We start from the raw sequence: 24,903 nt of genomic DNA, 5'->3' as shown, positions 1-24,903 counted from the left end.
TAACCCTATATATTCCCTCCAATTTCACCTCCTCCCAAGACCGACAAAAAGTCCCAAATAACTTCTTCCAGGAAGCCAAATGAAACGGGACACAAATAAATGGGTCCTAATTTCAGAGAAAAAAAATCACTGGGCAAATTATTGTACAACCCTAGGAAGTTCCAGGCCTTGATTACTTTCCTTTTGGAAAGAAAAACAGAATTCTGGGTTTTAATGCCTTGCGTACAGTTGGGACTCAGACCAGGCCATTTTAATTATATATTTTAGACAGATGGATTGCTACTGGGGAGATCAGACCACTCCTCTGGCCAGGGGCATCCGTCTGGGGAGAAAGCATTGTGGGGTCAGAAAAAATAGTCGTACACAAGTGTGTGATGTCGGTACTGTAACCCAATTTCTCCTTTGGGCGAGAGCCTTCAAGAAAACACAGAACTGACTGTACTGTTACATAATGGCAATCACACCCAAGGGGGAGAAAAAAAAAACAAACAAAAAACTTAAGCTCTACTTGATTTAATTATGATAAACTGATGTTGTTCTCTACCTTGAATCAACTTAATATCCTTTTATTTGTAGATAGGTTCTTAGGATAAAATTGTTTCCTTTCAAAACAATTTGCAAGAAGTCAAAATAGATGTGTTTCTACAGCTTCTTTTAGTCACTGAAAATGCTCCCCTGGGGTCTCTCAATCAGTAGTATTTGCTGAATGCTTACTATGCGTAGAACACTATACAAAACGCTTAGGAGAGTATGATACTTTTTTTTTTTTTTTAGAAAAATGATCCAGGCAGCAGAATGTACAAACGGGAGTTGGGGGAGAGACAGGATATATGTTGAGAAGGATGATGTATTATTCCGGACAGGGATATGACAAGGGCTTGGATCAGCATAGTAGCAGTTTGGATGGAGAGGAAAAGGAGAATTTTTAGTTATGTTGTAAAGGAATAACAGGGAATTGGGCGACAGACTGAATGTGTCAGAGTGAATAAAATAAATAACAGATAGGGGAGATGGCAAGATATAAGGATATGTCCCTAAGTGCTGTGGGCGGTTATTAAAGTGCTTAGGGGGTTCAGACGCAAGGGCAAAGGTGATGCAGAAGGGAAACCTTCCTAGCTCCTGGAATAATAATTAATAATAATAATAATGCTATTTGTTAAGCGCTATGTGCCAAGCACTGTTCTAAGTGCTGGGGTAAATACAGGGTAATCTAGTTGCCCCACATAGGGCTCACACTTTTAATCCCCATTTTACGCAGGAGGTCCAGAGAAGTTAAGTGACTTGCCCAAGGTCACAAAGCAGACATGTGGCGGAGCCAGGATTAGAACCCATGTCCTCTGACTCCCAAGGCCGGGCTCTTTCCACTAAGCCTCGCTGCTTCTCCCTTCAATGTCAAATGTGAACAGCTCCAACACCACCATGGTTAATTTCTTCATACTTTCAAGGAAATTGAAAGGAAACCTGAAATCAACCAATACAGAGGCCTAACTCTGTGTGGAGCATCATCATCATCATCAATCGTATTTACTGAGCGCTTACTGTGTGCAGAGTACTGTACTAAGCGCTTGGGAAGTACAAATTGGCAACATATAGAGACAGTCCCTACCCAACAGTGGGCTCACAGTCTAAAAGGGGGAGACAAAACCAAACCTACTAACAAAATGTACTGTACTATGCACTCGGGAGAGTATGACCGAGTTAGTAGATTTGATTCCTGATGGCAAGAAGCTTACCTTGTCATTAATCAATGGTATTTGAGTGCTTACTGTGTACAGGGTGCTGTAATAAACACTTGGAAGAGTACAATAGAGTGCTCAGACGATTCTTGCCCTCAAGAAGCAAGCCGACAGGGGAGACAGACACAAATTACAGATGGGAAGGAGGAAGAAAGAGGTATTTAACAGGACTGGGATCTGCTGTCTCTGCGCAGAAGATGCAAATAGGGACCCTTCAAAGGGTTGGCATGCAAGGAGCCCATCAAATAATTTAAACGGGGGAGGAGGGAAGGGGAGGAAGAAAGACAATGGGGATGAGAAATAAAGAAACAGAGACTGAGATGATGATGATGATGATGGTATTGGTTAAGCGCTTGCTATGGGCCAGGCAATGTACTGAGTCCTGGCATGGATACAAGCAATCGTAGGGAGCTCAAAGCCTCAATCCCCATTTTCCAGATGAGGTAACTGAGGCCCAGAGAAGTCAAGTGACTTGACCAGGGTCACACAGCAGATAAGTGGCAGAGCCGGGACTAGAACCCATGACCTTCCGACTCCTGGGCCCGAGCTCTATCCACTCTGCCATACTGCCTCCCAAGAGAGACACCGACAGAAACTGGGAGAAAATAGAACGAACCCATGTCTGGCCCGTTGAAGTGGGGAAGAGTAGGTGGCAGGGTGGCAAAGCCCCGCAACTTTTCTGCTACGGTTGCCACCACCACCAACCACCCTGGACCCGACTCACATGTGGAGTGAATTTTTTCCTCCTCCATGGAAAAACCACGGGCCTGAGCCTGGGTTCCAAATCCCCGCTCTGCCCATTGCCTGCTGGGTGACCCTGGGCAAGTCACCCAACCTCTCTGTGCCTCAGTGCCCTCATTTGGAAAATGGAGATTAAGACTGTGAGCCACCTGTGGGACAGAGACTTTGTCCAACTCGATTATCTTTTAGGACAGCAACTGTGATATTTGGTAAGCGCTTACTGTGGGCCAGACACTGTTCTAAGCCTTGGGGTAGATACAAGCTAATTGGGTTGGACACAGTCCAAGCAGCGTGGCTCAGTGGAAAGAGCATGGGCTTTGGAGTCAGAGGTCATGGGATCGAATCCCGGCTCCGCCACGTCTGCTGTGTAACCTTGGGCAAGTCACTTAACTTCTCTGAGCCTCAGTTACCTCATCTGTAAAATGGGGATTAAGACTGTGAGCCCCACGTGGGACAACCTGAACACTTTGTATCCCCCAAGCGCTTAGAACAGTGCTTTGCACATAGTAAGCGCTTAACAAATGCCAACATTATTATTATTATATGTTGCCAACTTGTACTTCCCAAGTGCTTAGTACCGTGCTCTGCACACAGTAAGTGCTCAATAAATACGATTGATTGATTGATTGATTGTCAGTTGTGACTTTGGGCAAGTCACTTAACTTTTCTGTGCCTCGGTTACCTCACCTGTAAAATGGGGATTAAAACCACGAGCTCCCATTTTTGGGTAGGGACCACCTCTATATGTTGCCGACCTGTACTTCCCAAGTGCTTAGAACAGTGCTTTGCACACAGTAAGCACTCAATAAATACGATTGAATGAATGAATGAGGGACAACCTGATCACCTTGTATCCCCCCCAGCGCTCAGAACAGTGCTTCGCACACAGTAAGCGCTTAACAAATGCCAACATTATTATTATTATTATTATTATTATTATTATATGTTGCCAACTTGTACTTCCCAAGTGCTTAGTACTGTGCTCTGCACACAGTAAGCGCTCAATAAATACGATTGATTGATTGATTGATTGTCAGTTGTGTGACTTTGGGCAAGTCACTTAACTTTTCTGTGCCTCGGTTACCTCATCTGTAAAATGGGGATTAAAACCGTGAGCCCCCATTTTTGGGTAGGGACCATCTCTATATGTTGCCGACGTGTACTTCCCAAGTGCTTAGAACAGTGCTTTGCACACAGTAAGCGCTCAATAAATACGACTGAATGAATGAATGAGGGACAACCTGACCACCTTGTATCCCCCCAGCGCTTACAGCAGTGCTTCGCACACAGTAAGCGCTCAACAAATGCCATCATTATTATTTTTATTATTATTAAATCCTGTTTTGCAGATGAGGGAAATGGGGCACGGAGAAATGAAGTAACTTGCCCAGGGTCACTCAGCAGACAAGTGGCACAGCCGGGATTGGAACCCATGGCCTTCTGGCTCCCAGGGCCATGCCTAATCCACTATGCCATGCTACTTCCCACATCTATCCCAGCACTTAGTACAGTCTCTGGCACACAGCAAGCACTTAAATACTATTAAAAAAATAATCATAATTAAGCACCAGCTCCTCCCTGGCTTGAAGCCTCCACCCTGGCCCCGGGTGCAGCGGGGTGGCAGGATGAAAGCTCGGCCTAGCATTCCCTGAGACCCAGGTGGGGTCTCAGTTAATCCATCGATCATACTTACTGAGCGCTTACTGTGTGCAGAGCACAGCAGTACTAAGCACTTGGGAGAAGACAATACAACAGGGTTAGTAACCACATTCCCTACTCACTGGCCAATATAACTGCCCCCCATTAGTATCTATATTGAACAAAGGCACACACAGAAAGCAATAATGCATGCCGCAATTACGATTAAAAGGATTTATAATGACTTTTTTAGGTTCTAGTAAAAGGAAGGGGTCCTGTCCTGCATGAGAATTTACTTCCTGCTAAGACAAGCATAAAAAGATATAGATGAGCATAGATAGATGCAAACACTCCACAAGAAACTTGAATCATGCTTATTTTCCAAGTTGAAAGGAGGGGGGGAGACTAAATTTGTGTTGTGGTAACCAAGCAACTCTATTTCTGAAAAGGCTTGATATCTAACTTCAGCTACGCAAGGTTTTCAATTACTGCTTCATCCTAGATCTTCCTACTCCATCTCACCTGACTACACCACAATTTATTTCTCATCCCCCTTTCTGGCTTATAAGGGATTCATTACCTAACTTGCCTCAGTAAAGGTTCAGAACATTTGCTAAAATGAACAGATACAACAAGACTGTCCTATAATACCACTGGCAATTGTATCATGTTTTCCCCAGTTAATAAGATCAGGTGACATTAGGATTGATTTTAAATTTAAGAATATCTTCGCAGATCTTGTCTTAGCTGAAAACTAAGATGAAAACTCTACAGCTGCTTTCCGAAACGGGGAGGAGCAGAAGACGACTCTAAATCTATCCTTTTGAGGCTACAACAAAGTATTCACCTGTCTTTACAAGAAGAAGTCTTACCCATTCAGAAAAAATTGAAAGTGGAAATAACTTAATGACAAAAATTTTGTTCAGTTCTCCGAATGGAACCATATCCAACGGCTGGACAAAAATCAGTACTATTCCTTCTGGAAAATTCAGTTATCCTTTGGTGGAAATGTCTGTAAGAAAACCACTCCTAACCTTATTTAATTTCAGTAGTCTCCCAGCCCGTGCTCTTTCCCCCAGACCGCAAGGCTTCCAAAACCCGGTAAAATCTTCATTTCTCTGTAGTTGGTTATGGTCTTTATTGGGGGCTGCCAGGGTGCCACACACTGTTTATTACTGAGCTTTAAGCTAGTAAGTTACACTACTGGTTGAGCATTTACTAAATGCCTGGCACTGTGCTTAAGCACTGGATGAATATTAAAAGAAACAGTTCGCACGTGGTTCAAATCCCACATGCCACCTGGCTCACATTCTAGGTGGGGGAACGGGTCAACCCATAAAAGCAATAAATAAAATCTTGTGGGAGAACTGGAATACGAAGGGCCAACTAGAGAGGTGACCGACACTGGGAGGTCCGCACTACCGGTCTCGGCTTCCCAAGTGTCGGAATGCCAAAAAGCCAGGGCGGTTTGGAAGGCAGCTGAAGGACAAATGTGGATCCTTAATTTGTCATGACAATATCCTTTCCCACCCGGCCAAAGAAAAGGAGCAATTTCAACTTATGGGAGTAGTAAAATTAAACTAAAACCACCATGATAAAAAGCAATTAAAATTTGCTTTTTTTTCACCCCCCAAAAACTGCTTTTGCAAGCAACTCAATGGCACGTCATCCAAGTTCCTTCGTTCGGCTAGATGAAAAACAGATTTCCGAAATGGTGATAAAGGAAGGCAAGGCTAAAAGCCCAGCGTTCTCCCAAAGACGATCCAGACCACCCTAAGTGGCTCCATGGGCCTCCCTGGACCACCGCTTTGCCAACTGGGATGGAGAAGGGTCATACCAGAGGCTCCGTGAGGTCTTGGACAACAGATCCTAGTCAATACCCACTTTCTTGCCGAACTGGCAATTCCCTAATCCGACGCGGAATTCCAAATCTCATGTGAATAATGCAAACGTCATCGTGCTCGTGCAATTCTATGCACGCCTGCTTAAAAATTTGAGAAATGGCAATGCAAATATTTTGGAACACCTGTCCGCTAGAAGCTGGATTGATGTCTACCTCCCCCTGGCAGGACTCCATCGTATTTATTGAGCACTTACTACAGCGTATGCTTGGGAGGTAACACTGTATCAATAAACAGACACATTCCCTGCCCACAACGAGCATTCAGACTAGACTACAAGCTCCTTGTAGTCTAGCACTTAGAACAGTGCTTGGCACATAGTAAGTGCTTAACAAATACCAACATTATTAACATTACTGTGGCCAAGGATCACGCCTACCAACTCTACTGTCTTGAACTCAATACCCAAGCACTCAATATGGTGCTCGGCACATAGTAGGTACTCAATAAATACCAATGACTTAGAACCATGTCCGACCTGATGAACGTTTATGTACCCCAGTACTTAAAATGGTGCCTGGCACACAGTAACTGCTCAGCAAATATTTAAAAACAAAACAAAACAAAAAAGAACAGTGTCTGATCTGATTAACTTCTAACCCCGGCACTTGGAACAGTGCTCGACACGTCGTAAGTACTTAATACAATAATAATGACAGTAATAATAATAATGAACAAACTTATAACACTAGGGAGCACTCAATAGCCTATTAGATGTTGGAGCTTTTCAGCCGCTCCTCATGAACCAGATTTGAATCAATCCATGGTATTTATTGAGTGCTTACTGTGTGCAGAGCAGTATACTAAGCACTTGGGAGTTCAACAAAATTGGCAAGCATTTCACCTGCCCAAAAGGGTTTTTTCAGTCTAGGGTGCAACTTTGAGATTCTAAAACCAATAGTCAGAACCCATCCATTTCTCTGCCCACGTGGGAACTCCCAAACCACAATGCCTTCATTTTAAAGTGATAAAACTTCTGAGAAAACACTCGTCGATTTTCAAATTCGGGATCAATTTAAGCATGAATCTTCCAAAGATTTCAGCTAAACCAATGGCAGGTCTGAGATCACGTGGCCAAAATAAATAAGTAAATAAAAATCAGGAAATATTGCAAATATGCCAAAGGTAAAGCAAAAATTGAGTGGATTGGTAATCCAGTATTCAATAGTTAAAATGCTTGATTGATTGACATGACGATTTCCCCAAAACAAAAACTGCAGCTGGAGATCATTTAGTGAATATTGTAAAAAGTCATAAACAGTTCTATTTTTGATTCATTACAGAAATAACTAATTTATAAAAATTTTGAGTAAGGATGAATATTTTCCCACTCACTGGTTTTTTATAAGAACACACTAGCTGGCAATTGAACAGGGTAAATTTTCCTCAACCAATATTTTCTCTCCAAAAAATCAAAAAGAATATTTGGCATTAATTTTTAAACCAATCCCAACTCAACTTTCAAAACCGTATCATCGAGTAAAATAAAACTTCTGTCCCCTTCAGATTTTTGTAGTTAACCTCATGGGAAAAAAAGGGATGATACATTCTTTTGGAAGGAAAATTGGGGCTGAAGTACAAGTTTAATGTTACAGCACTCGGTTTAAACCATAAATTTGATTGTTTCCAATAAAACAGTCAACATATACGCGATGTGCAAAATGCACAACTTTTACAAGGTGAGCTGGTGGTTTACGATTCTGGGTTGCCTTGAGTTGTACTTTTAAAAAGGAACCCATCTTCTAAACTATGAAATCCAAGATATCTTGCTTTTTGTTGGTCCTCTAAGATGAATTTTCACCACCTCCCGATGGGCACCTTAACAAAAATGAATTACTTTCCAACCTATCCATCCAAGGAATAAGACATCTCATAGTATCTGGATCATCTGGAGAACCTCCTAGATATGTCAAACTTTTGAGTCTTCTGTTTTCCTTTTGGTTTGTTGACTCTGTTGACTGTTTGCAATCCACTTATCTGTTACCTGTTGCAATCCACTGTTGTCTTAGTCTGCCCCTAACAGCAAGAATTTCAGCTGTACCTCATCTGTTCTGACCCAACCCAGCTTTTAGAAGAGGAAGCTTTAAAGACTCCCCCCAATTAACTCATCTGTGCATTCAAGCTGGGTAACTTGTCCAAGCCAAGCTTACTGATATGGATGTGCTTAAATTAAAGGGAGACCCATTTTCAGAGACCGATTTCCATATTCTTATATGCTGGCAACTGTTTTCAACGGGGAAGGGGGAGAGCGATTGATTAATATCGATCCTAAGTAAAAATCAAGAGACCTAAAGTCTGCCTGAAGCAAATGAGCTTTAAGCTACATAGCAGCGTACAAGAGGGAAAATTGAAGTCTCCAACACTTCGGCTCCCTTAAACTCTTCATAAATATTTTTAAAAAAATACAGAACAGGGGGGAAAACGACACGTGGGGAGAATTTTCCCCACATCTAACGATTGCAATTCATAATTCATAAAAATTAAGAATTTTATCATTCATAATTTATAAAAGGGACACGTATGTCAGATACACTGCATATTGCATGTGCATACTGCACACACTGCATGTGCATTACACATGGTCTACTAGAGGCCTAGAGATCCTGAAACCTACAACAAAAACTACTCAAATCCTTCAACATGCTGCATCAAACCAAAGCACAGGAGTCACTTCTCCCTCAGATCTGTCTTTTTCCTTTCAACTTTTACCAAGACAATCCTGTCCCTGCCAACCATTAGCCTCCCCTTGTTATCTAACAGGCCTGTGAGACTTCAAAACGAAACGAAAAAATAGTTGTAAATGGTACTTTTACCACCACCTTTGTTAATAAACAGCAGCAATCTGGGCTAGGCCGACAGCAAGTGCTAATTTCCTTTTTCTCTGGGAACACACACACACACACACACACACACGCAAATGATCTGTCTCCACCCTATGAGCAAGTATTTATGCTGTCATGGAGAACAGGAATATAACCTTTACCTACTGAACCCTGCCCCCACAATCTGCTTCAACACAACACCCTTTGACCAGCCAAAAAGATTAGAGGGGAGGAGGCTTGCATATTTCTCAGTTAAACTCTTTTAGGTTGCAGGAAAACAATGGATCTTTGCACACACACGCACACACCCCACACCCTTTTCCCCCTAAAACCTGGGTTGATGTGACTTTTTTTTTTTTTTAAGTAGAGCTGGAAACTCTCATTTCTGAAGCTACTCTCCATATTGACTTAACCCAGGACCGTTGGCAACTTCAAAGTGTTCAAACCTTTGGGTCAAAACAGCCTGTCACACACCCTTTTAAAGTGACAAGGACACTATAATTCACCAACTGGGAGGGCAGTTTGGGGAGGCACAAACGAAAACAAGTCTGCAGCTAAAATGAGCTTTTCCAACTGTCTTTTAAAGGCTTTCCTGGGGAGGGGAGAAAGAGACAAAAGGAAAGTTTCTAGAACACACAAGACCCTTTTTGTTTTATTTTTTTTCCTAGCTCTGCAAACACATTGATTGCTATGAAATCTCACCCACCACTCCCAAAGGATTCCCAGTTTTTCTCCCCTTTCTTCAGTTCAAAAGCAGGTGTGTAGCAGTCATTTCTCAGTTTTGTTTTTTTTTTGGGGGGAGGGGTTCGGTTATATTTTTGCAGGTTGGCGTAAAATAGTGGAGTGGGGAATCCTTTTTCTTTCCCTTTCTAGCCTTGCGGGAGGCATTTGAAGCCTTTTAATTGTGTCCCACTCACATTCATCCCCCACCCCGGTGGAATAAAGCCCAACCCTAAGAGCTAAAAAAGATTTCTTTTGTAGCAATCCCTGGTTCTGGGAAAAGAGAGGGCAGGGGCTGGGGTTCCTGGGGGTGGTGGGAAGAGAGAAAGAGGGAGAAAGAGAGAGAGAAAATTGTAATGGGAAGAATGTGGGGAGGGGAGGGAAGAGATGTGATAAACAGGTTTGGAGGGGTGGGGTTGGCAAGGGATAGGAGGACACACTATACGCCTCTTTTTGATGCTGGAAAAGGCAAGTGTTTCCCCATCAGGAGAATTGAAAACCGGTGGGCTGTCTGCTGTCTGGGTGGGGGGCTGGTGAAGAAGGAAAAGCAAGGCCTCCAGGCTGGAAGGCCCATTATGGGCGGGGGCGGGTCTGCTGCTTCTGCTGTATTGTCCTCTCCCAAGGGCTTAGCACAGTGCTCTGCACATAGTAAACAATTCCATAAATACAACTGATTGTTGGGGAGGAGGCAATAGAGGGGGGTGGGGAGAGCAGAGAGGAAGAAAGAGGGGGAGGGACAGCCGGGGGAAATGGGGGGAAGGGAAAAGGGGAGGAAGAGGAGGAGGGGGGGAGGCAATGAGGGGGTCAAGGAGAGTAAAGGGGGGGGACCCCCGGGGTGCAAAGGGGGGGAAAGGGAAAGGAGGAGGAAGGGGAGAAGGAAATGGTGAACTAAAGGGGGGAGAGGACAGAGGAGGGAGAAAAGGGGAGAAAGAGGAGAAAGGGGAGAAGGAAATGGGGGGCTGGAGAGGGGTGGGGAGAGAAAAGGAGGAAAAGGGGGGATCCCCAGGGGGCAAAGGGGAGAGAGAAGGAAGGGGACCAAGAAACGGGGACTAGAAGGAGAAAAGGAGGGAGAAAAGGCGGGGGGAGCAAAGGGGAGAAAGGGAAAAAGGAGGAGGAAGGGGAGCAAGAAATGGGGGGCTTGAGAGGGGTGGGGAGAGGACAGAGGAGGGAAGAATGGGAAAGGGGAGAAAAGGGAGAAGGCAATGAGGAGCAAGGAGAAGACAGAAGTGGGAAAGAGGAGAAAGGGGAGCAAGAAATGGGGGGCTAAAGAGGAGTGGGGAGACGACAGGAGGGAGGAAAGGGAAGAAAGAAAGAGGAGGAGAAGAAAAGAGAGAAGGCAATGGGGGGGTAAGGAGAAAGAAGGGGGAAGGGAAAGAGGAGAAAGGGGAGCAAGAAACGGGGGGCGAATGGGTGGGGAGAGGGCAGAGAAGGGAGGAAAGAGGAGAAAGGCAAAGAGGAGAAAAGAGAAGGCAATGGGGGGGGTAAGGAGAAAGAAGGGGGAAGGGAAAGAGGAAAAAGGGGAGCAAGAAATGGGGGGCTAATGGGTGGGGAGAGAGCAGAGAAGGGAGGAAAGAGGAGAAAGGAAAAGAGGAGAAAAGAGAGAAGGCAATGGGGGGACAGGGGGAAGACAGAGAAGGGGGAAAGGGAAAGGGGAGCAAGAAATGGGGGCTAAAGAGGGATGGGGACGGGACAGAGGAGGGAGGAAAGGGAACGGGGAGAAAAGGGAGAGGGGAACGAGGGCAAGGAGAAGACACGGAGGGGAGGAAAGGGAAAGAGGAGGAGGAGAAGAAAGGAGAGCAAGAAATGGGGGGCTGGAAGGGGGTGGGGAGAGGACAGAAGGAGGGGGAAAGGGGAAAAAGGGAAAGAGGAGCAAGAAACGGGGGGCTAAAGAGGGGAGGGGCGGGAAGGGGAAACCTGTGCCTGTTTGCAAGGGGGGAGGGGGGGCCTCACCTCGGTGGGCTGGCTGATCTCGAACAGGTCGAGCCGGTTGGCGTTCCAGTGGTTGATGATATCGGCCAGCTTCCGCCGCTCCTCCTCCCGGCCGGACCCCGACATCCTCCCGGGCTGGGGGGCTGGGGGAGACCCCTCCCCGGGCCCTGGGTACCACCGCCGCCGCCGCCGCAGGTCCTGCCGGGGCGCGCGTGCCCGCCGCCGGTTACCCCCGCGCGCGCGCTCCCGAGGGGGGGGGCGGGGCCTGGGTCGCCTGGCAACCGCCGCCCGCGCCCATTGGCTCCCGGCCCAGCGGCGCCCGCCATTGGCTCCGGCCCCGGCGCCCGCCCGCCCTCCGGCGCCCGCCATTGGCTGCCGCCCCGCGGGCGCGCCTCCGCCGCGCGGCCGGCAGGGGGCGGGCGAGGGCGGCGCCCGGCAGCACGGGGAACAAAAGTCCGCCCTGGGCCTCGGTTTCCCCACCAAGGTGGGGGGGACTCTTACGCTGGAGTGGTCCCCTCCCCAGCGCTCAGTACAGTGCCGTGCACACTGTAAGCACCTCCCTAAAGACGAATGAATGAATGCACTGCACACTCTAAGCGCCCAGCAGAACCCACCGGGGATTTCCAGATCCATCCATCCATTCATTCATTCGTTCAATCGTATTTACTGAGCGCCTACTGGGTGCAGAGCACTGTACTGAGCGCTTGGGAAGTCCAAGTTGTGCACACTCTAAGCGCCCAGCAGAACCCACCGGGGATTTCCAGATCCATCCATCAATTCATTCATTCGTTCAATTGTATTTATTGAGCGCTTACTGTGTGCAGAGCACTGTACTAAGCGCTTGGGAAGTCCACTCTAAGCGCCCAGCAGATCCCATCTGGGGATTTCCAGATCCATCCATCCATTCATTCATTCGTTCCATAGTATTTATTGAGCGCCTACTGGGTGCAGAGCACTGTACTGAGCGCTTGGGAAGTCCAAGTTTTGCACACTCTAAGCGCCCAGCAGATCCCACCGGGGATTTCCAGATCCATCCATCCATTCATTCATTCGTTCAATAGTATTTATTGAGCGCCTACTGGGTGCAGAGCACTGTACTGAGCGCTTGGGAAGTCCAAGTTGTGCACACTCTAAGCGCCCAGCAGATCCCACCGGGGATTTCCAGATCCATCCATCCATTCATTCATTCGTTCAATAGTATTTATTGAGCGCCTACTGGGTGCAGAGCACTGTACTGAGCGCTTGGGAAGTCCAAGTTGTGCACACTCTAAGCGCCCAGCAGAACCCACCGGGATTTCCAGATCCATCCATCCATTCATTCATTCGTTCAATAGTATTTATTGAGCGCTTACTGGGTGCAGAGCACTGTACTGAGTGCTTGGGAAGTCCAAGTTGTGCACACTCTAAGCGCCCAGCAGATCCCACCGGGGATTTCCAGATCCATCCATCCATTCATTCATTCGTTCAATAGTATTTATTGAGCGCCTACTGGGTGCAGAGCACTGTACTGAGCGCTTGGGAAGTCCAAGTTGTGCACACTCTAAGCGCCCAGCAGATCCCACCGGGGATTTCCAGATCCATCCATCAATTCATTCATTCGTTCAGCAGTATTTATTGAGCGCTTACTGGGTGCAGAGCACTGTACTGAGCGCTTGGGAAGTCCAAGTTGTGCACACTCTAAGCGCCCAGCAGATCCCACCGGGGATTTCCAGATCCATCCATCCATTCATTCATTCGTTCAATCGTATTTACTGAGCGCCTACTGGGTGCAGAGCACTGTACTGAGCGCTTGGGAAGTCCAAGTTGTGCACACTCTAAGCGCCCAGCAGATCCCACCGGGGATTTCCAGATCCATCCATCCATTCATTCATTCGTTCAATACTATTTATTGAGCGCCTACTGGGTGCAGAGCACTGTACTGAGCGCTTGGGAAGTCCAAGTTGTGCACACTCTAAGCGCCCAGCAGATCCCACCGGGGATTTCCAGATCCATCCATCCATTCATTCATTCGTTCCATAGTATTTATTGAGCGCCTACTGGGTGCAGAGCACTGTACTGAGCGCTTGGGAAGTCCAAGTTGTGCACACTCTAAGCGCCCAGCAGATCCCACCAGGATTTCCACATCCATCCATCAACTCATTCATTCATTCAATCGTATTTATTGAGCGCTTACTGGGTGCAGAGCACTGTACTGAGCGCTTGGGAAGTCCAAGTTGTGCACACTCTAAGCGCCCAGCAGAACCCACCGGGGATTTCCAGATCCATCCATCCATTCATTCATTCGTTGTCGTATTTATTGAGCGCTTACTGTGTGCAGAGCACTGTACTGAGCGCTTGGGAAGTCCAAGTTGTGCACACTCTAAGCGCCCAGCAGATCCCACCGGGGATTTCCAGATCCATCCATCAATTCATTCATTCGTTCAATTGTATTTACTGAGTGCTTACTGTGTGCAGAGCACTGTACTAAGCGCTTGGGAAGTCCACTCTAAGCGCCCAGCAGATCCCATCTGGGGATTTCCAGATCCATCCATCCATCCATTCATTCATTCGTTCAGTCGTATTTATTGAGCGCCTACTGGGTGCAGAGCACTGTACTGAGCGCTTGGGAAGTCCAAGTTGTGCACACTCTAAGTGCCCAGCAGATCCCACCGGGGATTTCCAGATCCATCCATCCATTCATTCATTCGTTCAATAGTATTTATTGAGCGCCTACTGGGTGCAGAGCACTGTACTGAGCGCTTGGGAAGTCCAAGTTGTGCACACTCTAAGCGCCCAGCAGAACCCACCGGGATTTCCAGATCCATCCATCCATTCATTCATTCGTTCAATAGTATTTATTGAGCGCTTACTGGGTGCAGAGCACTGTACTGAGTGCTTGGGAAGTCCAAGTTGTGCACACTCTAAGCGCCCAGCAGATCCCACCGGGGATTTCCAGATCCATCCATCAATTCATTCATTCGTTCAGCAGTATTTATTGAGCGCTTACTGGGTGCAGAGCACTGTACTGAGCGCTTGGGAAGTCCAAGTTGTGCACACTCTAAGCGCCCAGCAGAACCCACCAGGGATTTCCAGATCCATCCATCAATTCATTCATTCGTTCAATAGTATTTATTGAGCGCTTACTGGGTGCAGAGCACTGTACTGAGCGCTTGGGAAGTCCAAGTTGTGCACACTCTAAGCGCCCAGCAGATCCCACCGGGGATTTCCAGATCCATCCATCCATTCATTCATTCGTTCAATAGTATTTATTGAGCGCCTACTGGGTGCAGAGCACTGTACTGAGCGCTTGGGAAGTCCAAGTTGTGCACACTCTAAGCACCCAGCAGATCCCACCGGGGATTTCCAGATCCATCCATCCATTCATTCATTCGTTCAATAGTATTTATTGAGTGCCTACTGTGTGCACAGCACTGTACTGAGCGCTTGGGAAGTCCAAGTTGTGCACACTCTAAGCGCCCAGCAGATCCCACCGGGGATTTCCAGATCCATCCATCAATTCATTCATTCGTTCAATAGTATTTATTGAGCGCTTACTGGGTGCAGAGCACTGTACTGAGCGCTTGGGAAGTCCACGTTGTGCACACTCTAAGCACCCAGCAGATCCCACCGGGGATTTCCAGATCCATCCATCAATTCATTCATTCGTTCAGCAGTATTTATTGAGCGCTTACTGGGTGCAGAGCACTGTACTGAGCGCTTGGGAAGTCCAAGTTGTGCACACTCTAAGCGCCCAGCAGAACCCACCAGGGATTTCCAGATCCATCCATCAATTCATTCATTCGTTCAATAGTATTTATTGAGCGCTTACTGGGTGCAGAGCACTGTACTGAGCGCTTGGGAAGTCCAAGTTGTGCACACTCTAAGCGCCCAGCAGATCCCACCGGGGATTTCCAGATCCATCCATCCATTCATTCATTCGTTCAATAGTATTTATTGAGCGCCTACTGGGTGCAGAGCACTGTACTGAGCGCTTGGGAAGTCCAAGTTGTGCACACTCTAAGCACCCAGCAGATCCCACCGGGGATTTCCAGATCCATCCATCCATTCATTCATTCGTTCAATAGTATTTATTGAGTGCCTACTGTGTGCACAGCACTGTACTGAGCGCTTGGGAAGTCCAAGTTGTGCACACTCTAAGCGCCCAGCAGATCCCACCGGGGATTTCCAGATCCATCCATCAATTCATTCATTCGTTCAATAGTATTTATTGAGCGCTTACTGGGTGCAGAGCACTGTACTGAGCGCTTGGGAAGTCCACGTTGTGCACACTCTAAGCACCCAGCAGATCCCATCGGGGATTTCCAGATCCATCCATCAAGTCATTCATTCGTTCAATAGTATTTATTGAGCGCTTACTGGGTGCAGAGCACTGCACTGAGCGCTTGGGAAGTCCAAGTTGTGCACACTCTAAGCGCCCAGCAGATCCCACCGGGGATTTCCAGATCTATCCATCAATTCATTCATTCGTTCAGTAGTATTTATTGAGCGCTAACTGGGTGCAGAGCACTGTACTGAGCGCTTGGGAAGTCCAAGTTGTGCACACTCTAATCGCCCAGCAGATCCCACCGGGGATTTCCAGATCCATCCATCCATTCATTCATTCGTTCAATAGTATTTATTGAGCGCCTACTGGGTGCAGAGCACTGTACTAAGGGCTTGGGAAGTCCACTCTAAGCGCTCAGCAGAACCCACCAGGGATTTCCAGATCCATCCATCAATTCATTCATTCGTTCAGCAGTATTTATTGAGCGCTTACTGGGTGCAGAGCACTGTACTGAGCGCTTGGGAAGTCCAAGTTGTGCACACTCTAAGCGCCCAGCAGAACCCACCGGGGATTTCCAGATCCATCCATCCATTCATTCATTCGTTCAGTAGTATTTATTGAGCGCTTACTGGGTGCAGAGCACTGTACTGAGTGCTTGGGAAGTCCACTCTAAGCGCCCAGCAGAACCCACCGGGGATTTCCAGATCCATCCATCAATTCATTCATTCGTTCAATAGTATTTATTGAGCGCTTACTGGGTGCAGAGCACTGTACTAAGCGCTTGGGAAGTCCAAGTTGTGCACACTCTAAGCGCCCAGCAGATCCCATCGGGGATTTCCACATCCATCCATCAACTCATTCATTCATTCAATCGTATTTATTGAGCGCTTACTGGGTGCAGAGCACTGTACTGAGCGCTTGGGAAGTCCAAGTTGTGCACACTCTAAGCGCCCAGCAGATCCCATCGGGGATTTGTATGTATGTATGTATGTTTATATGTATGTATATATGTATATATGGTTGTATGTATGTATGTATGTATATATGGTTGTACATATTTATTACTCTATTTATTTATTTTACTTGTACATATCTATCCTATTTATTTTATTTTGTTAGTATGTTTGGTTTTGTTCTCTGTCTCCCCCTTTTAGACTGTGAGCCTACTGTTGGGTAGGGACCGTCTCTATGTGTTGCCAATTGGTACTTCCCAAGCGCTTAGTACAGTGCTCTGCACATAGTAAGCACTCAATAAATACGATTGATGATGATGATGAAGATGATTTCCAGATCCATCAATTCATTCATTCGTTCAATCGTATTTATTGAGCGCTTACTGGGTGCAGAGCACTGTACTAAGCGCTTGGGAAGTACAAGTTGGCAACATATTGGTCCCTACCCAACAGCGGGCTCACAGTCTAGAAGGGGGAGACAGAGAACAAAACCAAACATACTAACAAAATAAAATAAATAGGATAGATATGTACAAGTAAGTTCTAAGCACTGATGAGCCCCTCCCAAATGATGATGATGATGGTATTTGTTAGGCGCTTACTATGTGCCAAGCACTGTTTTAAGTGCTGATAAGCCCCTCCCAAAAGATGATGATGACGATGGTATTTGTTAAGCGCTTACTATGTGCCAAGCACTGTTCTAAACGCTGATGAGCCCCCCCAATGATGATGATGGTATTTGTTAAGTGCTTATTATGTGCCAAGCACTGTTCTGAGCGCTGACGAGCCCCCCACCGCAAATGATGATGATGGCATTTGTTAAGCGCTTACTATGTGCCAAGCACTGTTCTTGTTCTCTTCCTCCCTTCAAGGCCCTACTGAGAGCTCACCTCCTCCAGGAGGCCTTCCCTGACTGGGCCCCCTCCTTCCTCTCCCCCTCACCCCCCTCTCCATCCCCCCATCTTACCTCCTTCTCTTCCCCACAGCACCTGTGTATAAGTATATATTTGTACATATTTATTACTCTATTTATTTATTTATTTTACTTGTACATATCTATTCTATTTATTTTATTTTGTTAGTATGTTTGGTTTTGTTCTCTGTCTCCCTTTTTAGACTGTTAGGCCCTACTGAGAGCTCACCTCCTCCAGGAGGCCTTCCCTGACTGAGCCCCTTCCTTCCTCTCCCCCTCATCGCCCTCTCCATCCCCCCCATCTTACCTCCTTTTCTTCCCCACAGCACCTGTATATATGTATATATGTCTGTACATATTTATTACTCTATTTATCTATTTATTTTACTTGTACATATCTATTCTATTTATTTTATTTTGTTAGTATGTTTGGTTTTGTTCTCTGTCTCCCCCTTTTAGACTGTGAGCCCACTATTGGGTAGGGACTGTCTCTATATGTTGCCAATTTGTACTTCCCAAGCGCTTAGTACAGTGCTCTGCACACAGTAAGCACTCAATAAATACGATTGATGATGATGATGATGATGTGAGCCCACTGTTGGGTAGGGACTGTCTCTATATGTTGCCAACCTGTACTTCCCAAGCGCTTAGTACAGTGCTCTGCACACAGTAAGCGCTCAATAAATACGATTGATTGATTGATTGATGAGCCCCCCCCCCCAACGATGGTATAAGCGCTTACTATAATAATAATGGCATTTGTTAAGCGCTTACTATGTGCCAAGCACTGTTCTAAGCGCTGATGAGCCCCCTAAATGATGATGATGGTATTTGTTTAGCGCTTACTGTGTGCCAAGCACTGTTCTAAAATCCATCCAGATGGCTTGGCACATAGTAAGCGCTTAACAAATGCCATCGTTATTATGATTATCCAAATTCCCAAATGCCTTGGTGAACTTGGGCAGGAAAGGTGGCATCCTCAGATGCAGTTCAGCTTGCAGAAGGCAACCCCAAAATTCAAACAGTGCAGGAATGAATGAATTTTCCTTACACACAGTACGGCACAGGGTTCAGCTGTTGGTTGTTTTCTATTTTTTTCTTTATGTTTCAACCACATTGTGTATTTTTTGTTGAATTTTTAAACAATATTATTTTCCTTTACTTTTTGTGGATTGTTTAAACGATATAGTTTGTTGTTTCTTGTGCATTGTTGACCTGCTCCTTTCATTCATCCTCCCTCTCAACCCCACAGCACCTAGGTATAGTTCTGTAACTTCTTTCTGTACGATAATTCCCACAGCACAGATGTATAAATGTCATTTCTCTATATGCAATAATTCCCACAGCACATATGTATAAATCTGTAATCTCTCTATATGCAATTCCCACAGCACATATGTATAAATCTGTAATCTCTCTATATGCGATAATTCCCACAGCACATATGTATAAATCTGTCATTTCTCTATATGCAATAATTCCCACAGCACAGATGTATAAATCTGTAATTTCTCTATATGCAATAATTCCCACAGCACAGATGTATAAATCTGTAATTTCTCTATATGCAATAATTCCCACAGCACAGATGTATAAATCTGTAATTTCTCTATATGCAATAATTCCCACAACACAGATGTATAAATCTGTAATTTCTCTATATGCAATAATTCCCACAGCCCATATGTATAAATCTGTAGTTTCTCTATATGCGATAATTCCCACAGCACACATGTATAAATCTGTAATCTCTCTATATGCAATTCCCACAGCACATATGTATAAATCTGTCATTTCTCTATATGCAATAATTCCTACAGCACATACGTATAAATCTGTCATTTCTCTATATGCAATTCCCACAGCACGTATGTATAAATCTGTAATTTCTCTATATGCAACAATTCCCACAGCACATATGTATACATCTGTCATTTCTCTATATGCAATAATTCCCACAGCACATATATATAAATCTGTCATTTCTCTATATGCAATAATTCCCACAGCACATATGTATACATCTGTAATTTCTCTATATGCAATAATTCCCACAGCACAGATGTATAAATCTGTAATTTCTCTATATGCAATAATTCCCACAGCACGTATGTATAGATCTGTAATTTCTTTGTATTCAGTAATTCCCACAGCGCATAGGTCTACATCTGTACAGTGCTTTGCACATAGTAAGCGCTTAACAAATGCCATCATTAATATTATTATTATTATTATCTGTAATTTTTTGTCCAATAATTCCCGCATCACATATGTATAAATCTGTAATTTCTTTATGTAAAGTAATTCCCACAGCATATATGTATAGATCTGAAATTTCTTTATATACGGTAATCCCCACAGCACATATGTATAGATCTATAATTCCTTTATGTCCAATAAGTCCCACAGCACATAGGTATACACCTGTAATTTCTTTATGCACAGTAATTCCCACATTGCATAGGCATACATCTGTAATTTATGTATAATAATTCCCACAGCACATATGTATCAATCTGTAATTTGTTTATGTTCAATAATTCCCACAACACATAAGTATAGATCTGTCATTTCTTCATTTATTTCTGCACATTAATGTCTGTCTCCCCCTCTAGACTGTGAGCTCATTGTGAGCAGGGAATGTGTCCATTTGTTGTTGTACTATACGCTTCCAAGCGCTTAGTACAGTGTCCTAAGGCCAGAGAAAGATTCAATAAATACTACTGAATTAATTAATTAAAAGACCATATTTTAAGGAAGCCTATTCTTGCAGTCTGTGTGGTGTCACTAAAGAGTTTCCCTCCTACCGTGGACACAGTAAGCGCTTAATAAATACAACTGGTTGATTGATTTGATCAGTTGAGCATTCATCTTTGAAATACATCACTAAGTGATACTTGTAAATATTTATTACTCTATTTATTTTTATTTTACTTGTACATATCTATTCTACCTATTTATTTTATTTTATTCTATCTATTCTATTTATTTTATTTTGTTAGGATGTTTGGTTTTGTTCTCTGTCTCCCCCTTTAAGACTGTGAGCCCACTGTTGGGTAGGGACCGTCTCTCTATGTTGCCAACTTGGACTTCCCAAGCACTTGTAATTTATGCTCTGCACACATAAATTACTGCTCTGCACACAGTAAGCGCTCAATAAATATGATTGAGTGAATGAATCTATTCACCTTTTAGCCCAAAATCTCAGTGACTGGGCAGGGCAGGTTAAGGTTTGGTTTTTTATTTAAAAAATGATAGTTAAATGAAGCGCTAACTATGTGCCAAGGACTGTCCTGTGCTTTGGGGTAGATAAGTAGGTTAGGTGCAGTCCCTGTCCCACGTGGGGCTCACCCATAGGAGGGAGTAGGATTTAATTCCCATTTTACAGATGAGGAAACTGAGGCACAGGAGAGAGGATGGAGTAGAGGCTGTTTAATTTGACAAGAAGGAAATCTTTGGTGGCTTTAGCTTCCCTCTGCCCATCCGCCAAGCTAGTTCTCTTCCTCCCTTCAAGGCCCTACTGAGAGCTCACCTCCTCCAGGAGGCCTTCCCAGACTGAGCCCCTTCCTTCCTCTCCCCCTCATCCCCCTCTCCATCCCCCCATCTTACCTCCTTCCCTTCCCTACAGCACCTTTATATATGTATATATGTTTGTACATATTTATTACTCTATTTATTTTACTTGTACATATCTATTCTATTTTATTTTGTTAGTATGTTTGGTTTTGTTCTCTGTCTCCCCCTTTTAGACTGTGAGCCCACTGTTGGGTGGGGACTGTCTCTATATGTTGCCAACTTGTACTTCCCAAGCGCTTAGTACAGTGCTCTGCACACAGTAAGCACTCAATAAATACGATTGATGATGATGATGATGACTGTATATGTTGCCAACTTGGACTTCCCAAGCGCTTAGTACAGTGCTCTGCACACAGTAAGCGCTCAATAAATACGATTGATTGATTAATATGATTGAGTGATAATAATGAGAAAGATTGGAAAGGCTTCAGCTTTCATGGTTGCTTTTTCCTCTCAAGCACAGAAAGATTTTCTACCTCTGTCCTAGCATGGCCAATCATCCATTTTTAAGCTTAAACACTCATGTTTTCAGAAGACCTGTCCAGGTCCAATACAGGGAAGGACGCTTTTGTGTCTCTTTTTTTGTTTTTTTGCTTATTCTTGGCCCAAGCCTCTCTTTATCGGCTCCTGCTGCCGGCAGACAGGCTACTGGAGTTAATGTGGACCAGAGCAGGGAATGCAAAGGCTTGGGAGCTGGAAAAACGCTCCTGTTGGAGCCTGGGAAATGGTCTAGGTGGAGGCCAGGAAAGTCTAGGAAACATTCCTGGTGGAGAGCCCAAAAAATGTTCCTGGTGGAGCCCAGGAAATGCTCCTGATGGAGAGCCCAAAAAACGGTCCTGGTGGAGCCCAAGAAACTCTCCTCATGGAGCCTGGGAAACAGTCTAGGTGGAGGGCAGGAAATGCTCCCGATGGAGAGCCTAGGGGACACTCCTTGTGGAGAACCCAAAAAAGTTCCACGTGGGGCCCGGGAAACACTCCTGGTGGAGCCCAGAAAACACTCCTGGTGGGAGCCTGGGAAACGTTCCTGGTGGAGAGCCCAAAAAACGCTTAAGGTGGAGCCCAAGAAACGGTCTAGGTGGAGGTCAGGAAATGCTCCTGGTGAAGAGCCCAAAAAACACTCCTGGTGGAGCACCCAGGAATGTTCTAGGGGGAGGGCCCAGGAAACGCTGCAGGTGGACCTCAGGAATAATAATAATAATAATAGTATTTGTTAAGCGCTTACTATGTGCAAAACACTGTTATAAGTGCTGGGGGTGGGGTACAAGGTGATCATGTTGTCCCCCGTGGGGTTCACAGTCTTAATCCCCATTTCACAGATGAGGGAACTGAAGCACAGGGAAGTTAAGTGACTTGCCCAAGGTCACACAGCTGACAATTGGCGGAGCCAGGAATTGAACCCATAATTATAATAATAATAATGACGGCATTTGTTAAGCGCTTACTATGTGCAAAGCACTGTTCTAAGCGCTGGGGAGGTTACAAGGTGATCAGGTTGTCCCACAGGGGGGCTCCCAGTCTTCATCCCCATTTTACAGATGAGGTTACTGAAGCCCAGAGAAGTTAAGTGGCTTGCCCAAAGTCACACAGCTGACATCTGGCGGAGCCAGGATTTGAACCCATAACCTCTGACTCCAAAGCCCGTACTGTTTCCACTGAGCCACGTTGCTTCTCAAGCTGGAGAGGCTGAGAAACGCTTCAAATGAAGAGCCTGGGAAACGCTTCTGATGGAGAACCCAAAAAATGCTCCAGGTGGAGCGCAGGAAACGCTCCTGATAGAAGCCTGGGAAATACTCCTGGTGCAGCTCGGGAAAAGCTCGAGGTGGAGGGCCCGGGAAACTCTCCAGGTGGAGAGCCTGGGAAATGCTCCAGGTGGCCAGAAATGCTCCGGGTAGAAAGCCCGGGAAACACTCCAAGAAACTCTCCAGAAACTCTCCGGAAGGAGAGCCCAGGAAATGCTCTAGCTGGAGAACCGGGAAAACGCTCCAGGTGGAAAGCCTGAGAAATGCTCCAGGTGGCCGGAACCTCTCCAGGTAGAGAACCCGGGAAAAGCTCTAGGTGGAGAGCCTGGAAAACACTTCAGGGGTAGCGCCCGGGAACTGCTCTATTCATTCATTCATTCAATCGTATTTATTGAGCGCTTACCGCGTGCACAGCACTGTACTAAGCGCTTGGGAAGTACAAGTCGGCAACATACAGGGACAGTCCCTACGCAACAACGGGCTCACAGTCTAGAAGGGGGAGACAGAGAACAAAACATATTAACAAAATTAAACATGTACAAATAAAATAGAGTAATAAATCCGTCCAAACATATATACATATATACAGGTGCAGTGGGGAGGGGAAGGAGGTATGGTGGGGGGGATGAGGAAGGGGAGGAGGGGGAGAGGAACTAGGCCATGCTTAACAAATACCACAATTAGTAATAGTAATAATGATGGCATTTGTTAAGCGCTTACTATGTGCAAAGCACTGTTCTAAGCGCTGGGGGGATACAAAGTGATCAGGTTGTCCCACGTGCGGGGCTCAGAATCTTAATCCCCATTTTACAGATGAGGTAACTGAGGCCCAAAGTCACCCAGCTGACAATTGGCGGAGCTGGGATTTGAACCCGTGACCTCTGACTCCAAAGCCCGGGCTCTTTCCGCTGAGCTCCAAGTGGAGAGCCTGGGAAACAATTTTAGTGGAGTAGCTGCCCAGCATGGATTGTGGGTTGTGGCCACCCTTCAAGGGGAACTCTCCGTCCTGGGTCATTCCATCCTTAGGAGGGGAGGAGAGCAGGAAGAACCGCCTCAGGAAAGGGCTGACCAGGCTCACAGATGCCCTTCCCCAACAGCGAGACCCAGTGGAGAACACCACCAGAGAATGACGACAGAGATGGAAATAATAATAATTATGGCATTTGTTAGGCACTTATTATGTGCCAGGCACCGTACTAAGTGCTGGGATGGGCACATCAAATTGGGTTGGACACAGGCCCTGTCCCACGTGGGGCTCAATCCCCATTTTACAGATGAGGGAACAGAGAAGTGAAGTGACTTACCCAAGGTCACACAGCAGACAAGTGGCAGAGATGGGATTAGAACCCACGACCTTCTGAATCCTAAATCCGTGCTCTATCCACTAAGCCATACTGCTTCTCATGCTCGCGGCAATCAATCAATCCATGGTACTTATGGAGTGCTTACTATGTGCAGAGCACTGTGCTAAGGTCTCGGGAGAGTGCGATACAACAGAAATAGCAGACGAGTTCCCTGCCCATAACGAGGTGACCGAGGCAGCACGTCTTCATGACCATCCTCCCGACCTCGCTTCCGGCCTCCTTAGATCAATCCTATTTATCGAGCGCTTACTGTGTGCAAAGCGATTGGGAGAGTACGACATAACAACAGACAGACACATTTCTGCCTGCAATGAGCTCGCATTCTGAAGGGGGAGATGGACATTAATATAAATAAATAGATAAATAAATGACAGGTATATACACATGTGCAGTGGGGTTGGAAGGGAGGATGAATGAAGGAGCAAGTCAGAGCAGCCCAGAAGGGAGTGGGAAAAGAGGAGAGCTTAGTCAGGGAAGGCTTCTTGGAGGAGATGAGCCTTCAATAAGGTTTTGAAGTGGGGGAGAGCAATTATCTGTCTGATTACATGCTCCCGTCCACACTTGTTGGGCCTGTACTCCAAGGGAATGTGTTTATTGTTATAATGTA

At 45.7% G+C, this 24,903-nt stretch overlaps 1 protein-coding gene across 11 annotated transcripts in view; it reads right to left on the bottom strand.

Moving 5' to 3' along the window:
• AFDN (afadin, adherens junction formation factor) overlaps nucleotides 1–11,668 on the bottom strand; it is a 214,164-nt gene extending 202,496 nt beyond the window's left edge. For all 11 annotated transcript variants that reach the window (XM_038765853.1, XM_038765860.1, XM_038765910.1 and 8 more), the window contains exon 1: nucleotides 11,509–11,668. In XM_038765853.1, the coding sequence (XP_038621781.1) occupies nucleotides 11,509–11,613 (105 nt within the window). In that variant the 5' untranslated portion in view covers nucleotides 11,614–11,668. The remainder of the gene's footprint in view (nucleotides 1–11,508) is intronic.
• Between the last annotated feature and the right edge of the window lie 13,235 nt (nucleotides 11,669–24,903).

This window comes from Tachyglossus aculeatus, chromosome 2, assembly GCF_015852505.1.
Source record: "Tachyglossus aculeatus isolate mTacAcu1 chromosome 2, mTacAcu1.pri, whole genome shotgun sequence".
NCBI classification, from domain to species: Eukaryota; Metazoa; Chordata; class Mammalia; order Monotremata; family Tachyglossidae; genus Tachyglossus; species Tachyglossus aculeatus.
Note: the sequence above shows the minus strand (reverse complement) of the source record. Positions and strands in the feature narration are given on the sequence as shown.